We start from the raw sequence: 15298 nt of genomic DNA, 5'->3' as shown, positions 1-15298 counted from the left end.
ATACAATGAACCCAGAGGGCTGCCCCCTCCTCAAACTCAAACACACACACACACACACACACACACACACACACACACAATAAAAGGTGAACACAAAGACAGAAACAGTAGCTCCTCTGCAAAAACAGACTGAGCATTGCACACGCAGCAGAACAGTCTGTGCATTGTCAGGGCACAGACAAAAGCAAAAGCAGACTAAACACAAATATAAAGCAAAGACACACACAAACAGGTTCACACGCACACACACGGTGATGTGTGTCCCAGGTCACTTTACGCTGGTGCAGACGACAGGCAGCTTAGAGTCGAGATCTTTTTTAGACTCAGGTCAGGATGCACACACTTACGCAATCACCTGTACCAATTTCTTATGGCATGTACGGGTCTATTGAGCGGGCAGTCAACCTTGTCGCCAACGGTCGATCGCTTTGTGTTTTTCAATAAGAGGATTAAATTAATAATAATAATAATAGTTTAATAAATCATGTAATAACTATCTGATTATAACTGAATTCCCCAACAGCTGTCCACCAAAGCTCAGCAGAATCTAATCTATACCATACCATGCTGAGAAAGGGTGTCTGATGTCAGGTCAAATATATATCCATCCATCCAAACAGTCTTGAGACTGTAGATACAAAAAGCAACGGGAGGCATTTAAATGAAGTTATTTATTCTTATAGGCCGAAATCATAAATCACAAATCTTCAGGCTCTTGCTTCATATGAGAAAAAAAGTCCATTAGAAATGACTCACTGGTATCAACACAAATGCAATAAATTATGCATGTAGTGAGTAGATGAAAAACTGAAAAGAAGTGAAATGGAGATACATCAAGAGATGACTTTTTGTGCATTCTACTAATACTGACTGATGACTGTGTTTTCCAAATAGTCTTCATATATCACCAGAAGTAAAATCTTTTTTTAAAGTGTTTTTTTCCTTTATTCCAGTGGTGATAACGCCCTATCATTCAAGTGCCAAAGGCTTCATTTCAGCCAGAGACTCCTGACATTTTGTAGGCAACAAGACAGATTTGTTTAATTCATAAGCACACACTGAATTTCTACCAGATGACTAGATAAAAGTTAGTATTCATGCTGCTATTAAACAGCCTGTTTAATAGCAACATTTTTGTCTTTCCTTCTGTCCCCAGACTAGTTTCAGAAACTGTCCACCTGATCCCAGATTTATCACTTGAGGCTCAAAACAACGTGATCCAATCCTCTGCTTCTGATCTGCAGCTGTCAGCCAATCGCAGCTTTGGATTTAGCAGGAAGCGATTGTTCGCATAATATCAGCATTGTTAGGGCCGTCTGGGCAGGAAAAATAAGAAAGGGGAAAACCAAAACGCTTTTCTTCACTAATCAGACGTACACACACTCGCATTTACGCTCGTCAGTGTGTGTGTGTGTGTGTGTGTGTGTGTGTGTGTGTGTGTGTGTGTGTGTATACAGGCCTGTAAACACACATACTTTGGCTAAACCCTTTTTTTTGGACTATCTGCAACATCTAACAGATGAGAGATGTCTTTGAAAAAATCATCTTCAAATTTGTGATTACACATAGATCAATTATGGGCTGGATGAGTAAGCAATGTTAAAGGGTTGACACATGAAGGAAAGATTGATACCAGGCAGAGAGGAGTGGGATTAGGACAGCATGAGCAGGAGTGGTTGGAGATAAAAGAAAGAAAGAGTCAATCTAATCATAGAGCAACGACGCTTGGCTAAAAGGGGGGAAAAAACCAAGAACGTGTGAGAGGGAATAGAAAAACATGTCTCACTAACATCTGCCTGATGCATTTACTGTTCCCAACTAACCCCAATATACTTACACACACACACACACACACACACACACACACACACACACACACACACACACACAGTAAGCACAGTCTTTCTGTGAGCCTACAGTACACACATACATACAACCTGCTTCTAATTAAACCATACTATAATCACTAAACACACATACACACGCATTGTGTTTCACTCAGTGTGACATAACCACGGACACACACCCATTTGAGCAGTTGCTAAAGCTCTCAGATCCTTTCATTTTACAGAATGACTTTATTTAGAAGAGATTACCAAACACTTGAGCATCGTCTCCCTGTGTACACACACACACACACGCTGAAAGTCTGCTCACTAATACACTTGCTTCTCATTTTTTCTAAATAAACAGACTGCGAGGGAGAAAGGTCAGTAATTCTGAGCGCACAGTCAATGTGACTGTTTCGCATAACTAAACTGTTAGCACACGTATCCGGGTCTTTAAAGCTTTCCAGTGAGATTTATGTTTGTGTGATAAAATGCTTCACTCCCACGCTTGGAAGGTCTCTGTTTTAGTGACCTTCCGCGTGCACTATCTGACTCCCCGCTCCTTGCTGATAACACAACATGACCTGAAATCCAGGCCAAGTGACACTTCAACCCTCCACTGAAATCAATACTAATGAAAGGCAGCGCAGCCTGACCGCACCGCTCTACATTATGTGAAACTGGTGTACACGCTCGCTCATTAACCGGAAGTTAATGTGTGTGGTAATGGAGACAGTATGAGGAAGTGCCAGCTTGTGCCTCTCTTCCTCTGCCTCTCACAGCTGGTTACTGACATATGACTGCGCCGGGGGATGGATGGAGGCAAGGCAAAAACAAAGCAAGAGGAAGACAGAGTCATGCAATGAGGATGAGTAACAAAATGATTCAAAGTGAGATTTCCTCTATGTCCACCCTCTATCATTCCCAGGTTATCTGACATCAGAGCTAAATAACTTTATCAGCTTAGGCATTTTTCCCACTTTTTCCCTTATAAAGCCAGCTGGCTGGGCTTTGGAGCTGTTGCATATCTGAAACACTGTATATAAAAGATGGCCACTGCAATTTTACCTCCTTTTATTTCTGGAGCTCGTATTCTGAAGCCTCAAAGTTAGCATTTTTGGTCGCTGCCATCTTGTTTTTTTGAAGCAACCATATTTGAACCAGAGAGCATTTGCTAACTTTTTAGCTGATGCTAGCAAGCTTGGTTAAAAGAATGCATTTATAGACTGTAAAAATGCAACACACAGACAGATACCTACTACTTGAAAAAGCAGAGACTCCTAAATGTGTCCTTGGTTTAATCACCAACACTGCAGGTGGTAAACTCTCAAACATAGCCAAAATATAGCCTGACGATTTATCAGTGGGCCAATATTATCAGCCAAGAGACATTTTCTGTCTATGACTATTACCTATTAGCATCAGCATTTGCAATAACTAATACATTAAAATCTAAAAAGTAAAGAAGCGACTGGAAAACCACCGTTTAGCAATGTTATGCGTCTTGCTGTTGCAGTTTTTCCACCAGAGGACACTCTTCAAAATCCCTGAATGCAAAACACATATTTTAACAACGTAAGTACAACCAGCAACTGATCAGGGCAGAGTCGAGCATGGCATAAACACGTAAATGTTTCGGGACGATGTCTGTTTATGTTTTTATTTCTCAAAAAAAAAAAAAAAAAAAAAAAAAAAATCAGCCTGTTAAATCACAAAATATCAGTATCCAGAGCCGTCATACTGGTCAGGCCCTAGACAATAGGTCCACTTCAGTGAGTCACCTCAGCGGCTACGCCTGTTAATCAGAAATGCCACTCCCTTAATTTCAAGCTATAAAATTATCCAAATAGAATTTATATAACATATATTGTTCTCAAGTGGAAAATTAGCTATGAAGACCAAACCCAGTACTTGTACCTAGCTATAAATATGTTCATTTCATAGCTGGAATTGAGCATTTTAAAGAAGTCTGGGAATTGACTTGCTTTTAGGGCCAGCTTCAAATGGCCTTTCCAAGAACTGATATTTGACGCACGTCCTCATACTACATTTTTCAGTCACAGAGATTGCTGCTCCAGCTGATTTTGTTGCTATTACGTAAAAGTGTGCGTCAGGTTTTCACCTACTGTAACACAGGATACTAAAGTTCTCTTGTATGTGCTGCATTCCTGCAGTTTACAAGGCAAAAAACAAACTTGTTTGATCACAGTGACTGCTATAGATTCCAAAGTGGAAACACAACATGCACCTGTTTTACAATAAGATTTAGTAAAGAATAAGAGATTCATGAGTCGTGATATCATGACCATTAGCGGCTGATAAACACACAACCACAGGTGTGGTTTTAGGGAGGCTGGTGGTGATTTTCCACCCTGATTGTTACGCAGAAAGTGCTGCAGAAAGGTGGCTCTTAAAGAACTTAGACATCCATCTATCACAACAAAAACACAGGAAACATCCAGCAAGTTTCCATAATTAAACAGTCGAGCTCGTCTGCAGCCTAGCCAAATGAATAAGTTAGCAATCCCCAGAAGCATGCTGCAGTATGAGCTCACACCAGTACAGCCCAACTGCATGCACACAAAAACTCATGCAGAGCACAGACCAAACCTAACAGGCACATAAGCACTACTTTAATGCTAATAAGGAAAGGGAACTGTGTAAAGAGTCCGTAGCTGGTGTTTAAAACATTTATAAGAACACACTTGAAGTGAACCCACACTTTCTATCCCTTTATAATGTGTGTCTGTCCAATGCTGACTACTACAGTAACTCCAGAATCAATCAGCAGGGAGAAGCAGCCTCTGCTCAAGGCCTTGACACTGCTGCGGTTTGCTGTTTTGTCAGAGAAATATGAACCTTTGGAAAATCTAACCGCTACACCTCTGCTCTGCCGCCCTGAAGTTATCTAAGGATATTTTATCACGCTGTAAAATACTTATGCTCTGTCTGATACATCATCAACTGAAAATATTTGCATGGAATAGTTTCCGAGAGCATCATGTGACCTTCGAAACGGTCCAATCAGGATTTCTGATTCGAGTTTGAAATAGGTCAAAATATTTGTTGGACAAGGTTTTTTTCATTTAATAAAAAATAAATCCTGGCAGTTGCTTGTGTAGGTGAAGCCTAGCAATGTTCATAAAGATAGGGAGAACGCACTGTTAGTGAAACTGCTTTGCAGACATAATACTTTTTAAATGCCCGATGTCCTCTTCGCTCTGTCCTTTTACCTGCACATGGAAGTATTTCAGACCAACACCAGATTAAAATGGGTCAACAATAGTGCTCTGCCGTGCTAAAATCGGACACCTTGAAGCATATGTTGTTAGCCTCATTTTGTCAATGTCATGATAGTTCTGCTAATAAAAATCATGCAAGCGTGAATTTGTAATACAAAATAATGATATGAGAGATGTCAACAAACTGATGCGTAATCTCCATTTCTGCAAAAGCTGCCTGGACTCAGCAACTAGTCTCTATCTTAAGGCATTGATTGAATAACCATTTTTAAAGGACAGTTGCAAAGCCCCAAAGCATGCGTGTGTGTGTCTGTGTGGGAAGGGGGCTAATCCGCCTTGTGGTGCTGTTGAAGGTCTTTGAGAGTCTATGGTGCCCGAGCCTGAGGTCACACACCCTCTTCTCTCTTCAATTCATCCTCCGTTTCTATGTTCCTCTCCCCCTTCTTGATCATCCTCTCCTTTCATTTCCTTTGTCTTTTCTCTCCCACTATTTCCCCTCCTTCCTCCCCCGTGTTTTCAGTTTCTCCAGCTTCTCACAGGGGTCCCTCCACAATCACCTTCCACTTACTCAAACTCGACCCCCATTCGTCTAGCATCCCCTCCCCCACTCCCGTCTTCCAACCCACTTCCCTCCAAAAGTTCTCCAACTATCAATCTTTCTGTTTAATATTTTAACCGATTTAAACCGCCTGTGCGCTCAACACCCTCTATCAGTTTGGTAGAGTACACTGCTTCGGTGGTCGAATGCTGAACCGGCTCTTCAAGATCCCTTGTGAAAGATCAGGCTGAACTTTGACTCGTACCCCTCCTCCCACCCTCAGCCTCTGGTCTTTCATACAACCCGTTTCTCTCTTCCGCTTATCCAGTTCGGGGTCATGGGCGGGGGGCTGGAAACTATCCCAGTTGCCATAGGGCGAGAGGCGGGGTACGTCCTGAACAAGTCGCGAGTCTATCACAGGGCTAACACAAAGACACAGGCCACCAATCGTGCTCACATTCACACCTACGACCAATTTGTAAAGTGTAGGGTTAGGAAAAGTAACAGCCAAATGTTCAACTTCTAACGAGCTGATAGCCATGGCTTATATTCATTAATAACAGTCGGCGTTCAAGTGAACAAGGTCAAGTGTGACTCTCCGGCTGGTGTATTTATAAGATGCTTTCTCTTCATGCTTTAAGAAGGAAATAAACTCAATGATCTCTCGCTGCGTCTGCTGTTTCCTCCTGCGTGGAGAGCTGCATATATGTAGCCGCTCTGTCCTGTCTGTGCCTTCACAATCAGCATCATAGCGGGTGATGCATAAATTAAGTGCAACATTAAATTGCAAGAAATCCGGCCGCTCCTAGGTCATAGCTGCCGGTTCATGAGTCACTGAGATACAAACAAAGTCCAAAACTTACAATTAGTTTTCTTACCAAGACTACATGAGCTTATTATGATCTGTAGCTTTAAGTAACCCAAGTTCAAACTGATCACAAGAATTCCTTTCATTCCAGGACGCCTACAGGAGCCTCTTCTTTCCCATCCATCTTCCAACAGACACTCTGATAAGGCACCTTAGCTACTGGATGACCTTCTTCCTCTCCACCCCCCTCTAGCTATTCATCAAACGCTTAAGCAAAGTACCAGCTCCATCTCCCTTCTCATCTCCCGTTCTGCTTCCATGTAACTACAAATTTCTCTGGACACAAATATGATCCTGTTTTGGGATCCAAAGCCAGGAATTTGAAAGACACACACCTTCAACTCTTAAGCAAGCAAACACAAACACACACATGCATCGCACTAACATATGCATACTGCAGTGACAAGTGGGTGCGGATGGCAAGGGGGACATACTCACGTCACACAGAGATATTTCCACGCTAAAAACTGACAAGTTCCAGATGATGCCAACTCCCACAGATCTCCAGTTGCCATCCCCACCCAGTGAGTGAATGTGATTGGTTCTAGTGTGTGTGTGTCTGCATGTGTGTATGTGTGCGTGTAATTCTACTCCCACCTTTCTGCCACATGTCAGCAGTTGCTCAGTCACAGACACACAGTGATACCAGATTACAGCCTCTTATGTAGAAGAGTACTTGCCTTTGCATGCATATAACTCAATCACCACAGTCCTTCAATACTCTTATATAACACACGCACGGAATATAATGCATGAACGACATTTTGCATTCCAGTAATTCAGGATATATATTACATAAATGTCAGCAAGTTTATTCTGATCATTTAGCAAACTAACCAAGCAATAGTTTTAAAAATCCAATCTCAACTCAGAGACGGAGACCTCCAAGACACAAAGAACTGTCAAGAATCCCCAAGTTTCTCCGTTTCGACAAGTAGTAGAGTTAGAGACGGCGATAAAGACAAGCATGTGTGACAGAAAAAGCTCAACAAAGGCTAGACGTTTGTTTTCCGATAAACACACCGCCGTTTCCTAGATGCAGGGCATCAGGCAAAGCTGATTTTAGCTCCTGGGATTCAGGAAGACTCGTGGAGCATCTTGTGATGGAGATGACAGAAAAACAAGCACATGCTTCCCACAGGAAATAAGCACACGCTGAGAAACATAAACACCAGCGGTTTAGCAGAGAAAACATTCAACTGCACAGTGTGACCTCAGTCTTTTTAAGGTTCTATAAAATTAAAAAAAAATCAGTATCCATGCCTTATATCAGTGTTAAATGTCTAAATATGACAAACACTTTGCAGAAAAACATGAAATATACATTTATAAGCCGAAAAAGTTGTTTTTGTGGCACAGTATAAAATGCTTCATCACAGCAAGCAGTTCCACGTGAGTCCATGTCACTGTTTTCCTCCTCCGCTGAAACCTCGGCTCAGTCAGTGTGCTAAACGTCATATGACCGCCCGAGACTGTTGTTCTACATCTCCAACTGCTCACCGCACCTCCGTCTCTCTGCCTGCTCATCGACAAGAAGTGAAAGCTGAAAGACTTTGTCCTTTTCCTTCGATGCTGCACAACCTTTCACCAACCGATACACTTTTTGCCTACACGTCTCCTGTTCACACCTCGCCCCGTGACAGACAAATACTCAATAAAGAAGTTGCATCAGTGCACCACAATGAAGCAACAGCATCCTGTGGTGCGCTGCAATCCATCCTGTCAAAAGTTGGCCAGACTGCAGGAAAAATGCAATAGTTTTATGTGTCTACTTTGAATACTTTTCAAATGTTGAGACAGGATACCGCATCTCTGATACTGCAGATATCATGCAGGTGTCATTATCTGATTTGACACCGTCATCAGGAAGTCGACCCCACTTGCATTTTGGCCTATATTGCTTAGTATCCTCTTCCGCTTTCATTTATACATGCGGTGGTGGTGATGTGACGCACCACAGCATCCGCTCACTCGCAGCTGAAAGTCAACCGTCACTACCAGAGACCCACGACATACGTATAATGAAAATACACATGCATGAGTAAGAGAAAACGAAGAGCCTGAGCTCCAGCTTGACACTTTGTTCCATCTGTGATGCAGTGCCCCAGTAAACACTGAATAACATTTTAAGCCATTTTCACACGCGAACTTTGGAAGATTGTCCAGGTTACTGCACTGGTATATCTTAATATATCTAATAATATAAAACTATATAACTGTGATGTCTTAAAATGGTAAATGAACTGGTACTTATATAGTGCATTTCTACTCAATTCGAGCAATCATAGCACTTTCTTACTACAATCCTCATTCATACACAAGAGACATACAAGTGCTTTTAAACACTTGTTTTCTATCCTACGTTCTGTAGAAATCCACTGTCAGAGGTGCACATGAGAACGTATATGTCCCACCTAGTCAATACAGAGATTTTAATCTTTAAACTGTCATCTCCCTAGTGCAAAGTGTTTCTTGCTGCCTCTATTTAGACAGATCCGTTGCCAAGCAGAATACTTCTAGTAGTTCTAATCGCAGACCCTAGCAATACTCTCTGTGTTCATGCAGTTACAATCCAAAGGATGCATCCAGGGCAACTTAGGGTTCAGCATCTTGTCCAAGGATACTTGGACATCCAACCTGGAGGACCAAAGGGTCGAACCGCCGGTTTAAAAACCGGCAGATCTCTGATCTGACTACAGTAGGTGGGACATTTGCGTTCTCATGTGCACCTCTGACAGGTGATGTCTACAGAAGTCAGAGTTGCAGCTGATGAGAGACAATAGCTTTAGAACAATACAACTTTGGCCTAAGGAGGTGCTAAATGTCCAGGCCAGCACTATAAAAATTTTTTATAACCAGTCAGCTAAATAATTTCAAGCAGTGCAGTCCCTTGAGTGACAGCTCGTGCTGCATTAAATCAGTCCAAGAAGCAGTGGATTTTTAACGACTGACTTACAGTTAGAATCCATTATTCATGAAAACAATTACTGGAGGATCTTCATTACGTCTTCTGCTGCTTGGGCTACAAATACTATGACCACTGTGATAACAGCGTACCTCAACACTCAGATCCACATGCAGTGAAACTTAAACTAAAAACCACACAAGCAGAAAATGTGCGCTCAAACTCACAGCAAATGTCCATTTACCAAAGTCACAGTCGCTGCCTTAAATAGCACACGGACCTCTGATGGATTTTGTTATAAACAGTTCCCATTTAATCCGCACTGGTACATCAGTCCCAGTCAGACTGATCTCCTTTCGTGCACAATTACACAGAAAGTCTCTGCCTAAACAGGAAGACTATATCTTCCTGTCAAGGTAATAAGCAAGAGGCACAAATAGAAAGGGTAAAATTCAGCACCTGGATGGCAACTTTTTGAGACTTTGGCAAATAAACAGGAAATGACAGCACAGTTTTAACAGCGTAACCTTACCTGTAGCTCACACCATGCCACTTCCACTGTTGTCTCAGTGTCCAAACCCTTGTAGACAGTCTTAAAAGACCCTCTCCCGATCTCAATGTCAAACTTCAGGAAGCGTCCATCTGGTGAAGTTCCTACAGCTTTTGTTTCAGCCTCCTCTATGTCCTCTTGCTCCCGTTCCCTCTGCTCTGCCCGTGCTTTCGCGAGCCCCTTCTCCTCCTCCGTCTCCCTGTCTTTCTCCTCGGTTGGACTACTGATGCTTCCCTCATACACATTTCCTACTGCTTTTCCATCTTTGGCCACCTGTTCCTGAAGCCCTCTGGGACGCAATACGATGTCAGGCTGTTTGGCTACTGTTTTATTGGCAACATCCAATACTGTCGAGCTGGGCTCTGTTACTGCCCCATCTGCACTATGTTCAACACTGCTACTGGTAGGAACAGCAATCGTGCACACATCCAAATCTCCCTCGGCATTTTGTAGATCCCCCTCTTCGACTGCCCCACCATGCCCAAATGAAGGCTGAAGGGTACTGCTCTGCAGATAGGAACCTCTTTGGGACTCCTCACCTTCATAATCCTGTCCTCCAAGGTTTAAAAGCTGCGGAGAGAAGATGATGGGAGTCCCTTCACAGTCTGGGGGTGATGTGAGTAACACAGCTGCTTTGCTGGGCAGATCCAAAGCTGTGGCATTCGAGTCACAAATGACACTCCGGCGGAAGAAACGGTGCTCGGCCGTTTTAGAGTCTCTATCCATTGTGTGGCGCCGACGTTGGACCTCCGGCTCTCCAAGAAGCTTCTCCACGACATGCGTGTCTGAACTGGCAGAGCCGTTCACATTCTTGTGGGGGGTCTGGGGTGATGGGCAGGGGGACGGAGAAGAAACGGGGGGAAGAGGAGCAATGAATTTCACTGCTTTGCTGCTGCTATTTTCTTCAGACATTCTTTCAAAAAAAAAGCTCAAACTGTAAAAGAGCAAATCTTTATGTAAAGACTTTTATGTAACTTATTCCTGTAAACTCTGAGCGCAGATCTCAACCTCCTAGTTCATTAACCTTTGATCAAACCGCAAGAAAAGGAAAGTTAATGTGCAATAGAACAAAAAACAAAATCGACTGAATGCAGCAATCCTTGATGTCTTTTGTATTTTTTGCTTTCCTCTTTGCAATGTTTTAAATTAACAACCCACAGTTTCTACAAGGCCCTTTCGTGGAGGGCTCAGGGAAGCCCCAGGTGAGTGGAAGGGGCTTTCTCTTAAAAACTGGGGAGGGAAGGGATGAAAGGCAGTCAACAGAGGAGGGGTGCAAGCACTGCAGTGAGACGATAACCGTCAAATCAACACGTAACTCCATCCTGCTGCCAACAACCAGACTGGGATGACCGCAACATGGAATGACTGGAGATCGATTAGACCAGTATGGCCTCTTAAAAGATGACAGAAGATGCCTGGACTCCAAAGTTTGATTTTTAGGTCTGGGGATGTCTCTGTAAGACCAGGCTGAAGCCTCCTCAGCTGCCTGAACTTCCAAGAGAGGTTGCTGGCCTCTATTGTAAGGCCAGATTGATGGCTAGGTAGGCCTAGGCCTGGCCTAGCCTGGCCCAGCTTGGTCTGCTTCTGTCCTTGTCCCTGGAAATAAAAAGAGAAAACTATGAAGTGAAACTGTTTTATTTATAGGTAACGTGTCAGAATTCAACATACCTGGCTGCCTGCCAAAGTAGCTGATAAGAACACACAAGCCGTCAGATATTTTTTAATTGCATTTTATTGCAGGAATTTGAAAGCAATTTCAAAACCTTGACTTTTTTCTCTCCTTTCTTAAACCGGGACTATCCGGCTGATTTCTATCTGGATATCTTTTTATTCTCTGACTCAGACAGGAGTCCAAAAAATCCTCATCCGTGTAGCAACTTTGCGCGACTAAAATTATCATCATTTAACTTATAGTAGACCTTTGCACACCCTTTAATTCATCATGTCTGACACAAGCCATCGAAGCTCATCTTTTGTTTCCAAGGTCACCCACACTCTGTGCTCTATGGAAACTGTGGGCCAGATATCTAACAGCGACACCTCAGGTCCCAAAGACCAAGTCAACAGAGGACAAGCGATGGGCGTACTAGACTGGACTGACAACGTCAGAAGAGGAAACAAGGCAGCCAAATGGTGCCGTAGGCTTGGGCACACTGTAATCTGTATTATTCCCAGGCAAGAAAGTAAAGATGAGTCACTTATTTTGTTATTGTTCTTGTTATGAACTGCCTGGTTAATAAAATGAGAGCGAATAAAGAACTGGGTTTGAACTGGTGAGTGAATGTTCACGGTACTTCACCCACTGTCAGGAGTCATTAGTTCAGAAAAGACTTAAAACACTCGGTCAGGCTTTGGTTTGATATTTTTTCAGTGAAATAAATTTGCCTTTGCTCAGCACAATTTTTTTTTAAATCTCTAATTTAAGCATGTTAACCAGATGGAGATCTGCATCCCACACCAGTCTCTCCCTCCCAGCTGCCCCTCCATAGTTAAAGCTGTGATGTAGCAGAGACTGTGCCTAATTGCTCCATGTTCCAAATTTAGCCCAAGTCAGCACAGCCTGACTGACCCCGAGGTTAGACTGCTCGGTAGCAATTCAGCAGATTAACATGAGAGATGAGGGGCACTCAGTGACACAGACAGAACTACTTCACAGAAATGCATATCTGAGGACAGTGCACAATATATTACTATGCATTTTGTGTTAGAGGAAATGTAATAACTAATTACTACGTTCAGAACTTGCAAGTCGGCTCGCGTAACGTCCTACAGACGCCTTCTACTCGGTGATCACAGTGGCACCGGCTCAGAGAACGAGCAGCTGCTTTCATGTGTGATGTTAGAAACAATTCACTGTAAACGTATTCAAGCTTCAAAACAAACCAAAGCAAGTTTTCACAAGTTTGACACTGATGTGCAAAGAAGAACGCAGAGGATGGTCCCAGTTTGTGGCCATTAAATTTACATATGCGCTATTCTTCAGAAGACATTTTTAAGCCACAATTGTGTTTCATTTAGTCCCAGAAACTATTTTTTATCATCTCAATTTAGGGAAACGGTTAAAAGACAACCGCTGAGAAGGTTATAGTACGGATGCACCTGAAAGCTATGACCTTACTGCTTATTTGAACCCTTTCTAATATTGAAATCTGCACCGTACACCTATGTTTGGTGCTCCATTACATGCATAACGACACAAATCTTTAAGCAAATGTTTAAATTTCCATGAAATAATACCACAGATTATTAAGCCTTACACACATTCTGCCCTAAGAGAAGCCCTTTACTCAGACGAGTTAGGTTCCAGTCTGGGAGCGAATGAAATGATCTTTGAAAGTGTAGCACCTCTGTTGGACAGCTGTCTGAAACGATGGCTGCACTGATACTGTTGTGACAATTAACTCAAAATATGAATTACTGCTGGTAGGAAAAAACAAACATGAAGTTGTGCCTATGTCAAGAAGCTCCTATCAGCTATGTTACAACAGATGCCCTTCCTGATACAACCCCAAAGGAATTTGTGTCTCCTCCCAAGACTGGACTGGGGACTGAATGTGTAACCCACTACACGATGGAGTCACTGCAGGTGTGTCTATAGATCACTGCTGTGATTTCATAACAGCTGACGGAAGCATAAATAAAGACTTTTAACAGTCAGAAAAAGGTCAATACAGTCAGACTTAAACTTCAGTGTTTGCAATAAGTACTGTGGATTACTGCATCACTGGTGTCCCCCAAGTACCAATTTGAAGTGTCCCTTTAATAACCCGATGCTTTTATATTTGCGTTTCTATTGCACCACTGCTAAAAAAAATGTGTAAAGTATGTATACAATGTTAATTTATATTCAATATAAGCAAATCTGGTCTAATAGGAAGAAGATTTCTTTTTAACTTTGAAATTACAAGCTCAGGTTAAAAAAAATGCCTCAAAGAAGGCGCAACAAGAAAGATTATTACTTCTTCTTATTAAATGAGTGTCAGCTTGTGGAGAAAACATGGCATATCATGGCTAAGACATCCATGGGCCCTAAAACGGACTGATTCCTGGTCCACGAGCCACATGTTTGATACCACTTGCCTAAGCAAAACTCTATGATCTAAACTTATTTTTCAAGTAGAATGATAAGGGCAGCATTAAAACAGGTAGAAGCAGCAACATTATTATTGATATATAAAGGCTTTGTTATCACATCATCAGTAAATGAACTCCAGCGGTTACGAGCGGATCATAAAAGCCTGATGTGTGCACATGAGCAAATAAACCTTGGCTGGCTTTCGCTCAGTGGTCTTTATATTGCTATGGTATGATGTATGACAACAGCAGTGCTGCACTCGTGAGAAGCCTTGCCACTGAGCAGAGTGGAAATGCAGTGAGCTTAATTAAAGCTGCAGAGCAACCCCGTGCAGCTTCACTGCTGCCTGTTGAGGAACTCCAGAAAACGAGGCTGTGTCGACAAGTTTGTCTACAGGCAAAAACAAAGACGCGAGCAACGACTCTGCAGAAAGCATTGCGATGCAAAAACAAAGGCGAAGCATTACCTATGACATCGGTGTGGTCTGTGCTGTTGCCGCAGAAATGTGAAGGGGGGAAAAACTTGATTAGGGAGCCTTTTACTCCTCTGCAGAGGGTCTGCTCTACACACAGCACAAGTGTCAGTGTGGTGCGTCACATTAAAGCCACAGTTGGTTGAGGGAAAACACTAAATAAGAGCGATTTGTACAAAACACAACAAATACCCCTCAAATTAAAAAGGTCCAATCAGTGACGAGACGAGCGGTGCGTGCAGAGAGCCCCAAGCCGACAGACAGACACCTCCCACAGGACAGAGATGACAAGTTCGCCCGCTGCTGTCGCGGAGGCTGTGGTACTACTTTTCTCTCCGTATTGTCTGTGTAAGGCTTCCAAAAACAAAAAAAACGATAACAGCCTCACTTAAAGGTAACGTATCCCGACCCGTGTCGGCACCCGGTCCGCTCGTGCCGCCTCCGCGTCGCTCCTCCGGGCTCGTACGATGCTATAAATCCGCTGCGGTCCACAGTGATTCCCCGTTTTCAAGCCATCAGACAGCGGATCCGTCTGCTCTGGGATCTTCTCCAGCGATGACTCGTCAAAGCAACTGCTGGGCTTTCACGCAGCACAGCCGCATCAATTCACTGCTGCGAGCGAGGATGCTGGAGCTGTATAAGGCCGCTTTTCAAAATAAAATAAATTACACCTCATAAACTCACAAACTTCCTATATCCCTCCTGCAAGCGTGTTCAGTCGTGAAAGGGCTGTTGTCGAGTACAAACTCATGCAATGCAGCCCCCACCAGAGTCTGTTTTCTTCAGGTACTTGAAGCATATATGTTGAAGTGATGGAGA

General features: G+C 43.0%; 1 protein-coding gene across 8 annotated transcripts in view; it reads right to left on the bottom strand.

Annotated features, from left to right (window-relative positions):
* Positions 1-15098, bottom strand: part of wnk1b (WNK lysine deficient protein kinase 1b) — a 97948-nt gene extending 82850 nt beyond the window's left edge. For 3 of the 8 annotated variants that reach the window (XM_080886321.1, XM_080886325.1, XM_080886324.1), the window contains exons 1-2: positions 14474-15097; positions 9915-11528 (exon numbers count right to left, since the gene is read on the bottom strand). In XM_080886321.1, coding sequence (XP_080742447.1) covers positions 9915-10844 — 930 coding nt within the window. In that variant the 5' untranslated portion in view covers positions 10845-11528; positions 14474-15097. Of the gene's footprint in view, positions 1-9914; positions 11529-14473 lie in introns of all 8 variants that reach the window. The other 5 variants (XM_080886326.1, XM_080886322.1, XM_080886323.1 and 2 more) reach the window with 5 other exon arrangements.
* Between the last annotated feature and the right edge of the window lie 200 nt (positions 15099-15298).

Source organism: Rhamphochromis sp. 'chilingali' (genome assembly GCF_963969265.1).
Source record: "Rhamphochromis sp. 'chilingali' genome assembly, chromosome: 7".
NCBI lineage: Eukaryota > Metazoa > Chordata > Actinopteri > Cichliformes > Cichlidae > Rhamphochromis > Rhamphochromis sp. 'chilingali'.
The sequence above is the reverse complement of the archived record's forward strand: the minus strand, read 5'-3'. Positions and strand labels throughout refer to the sequence as shown.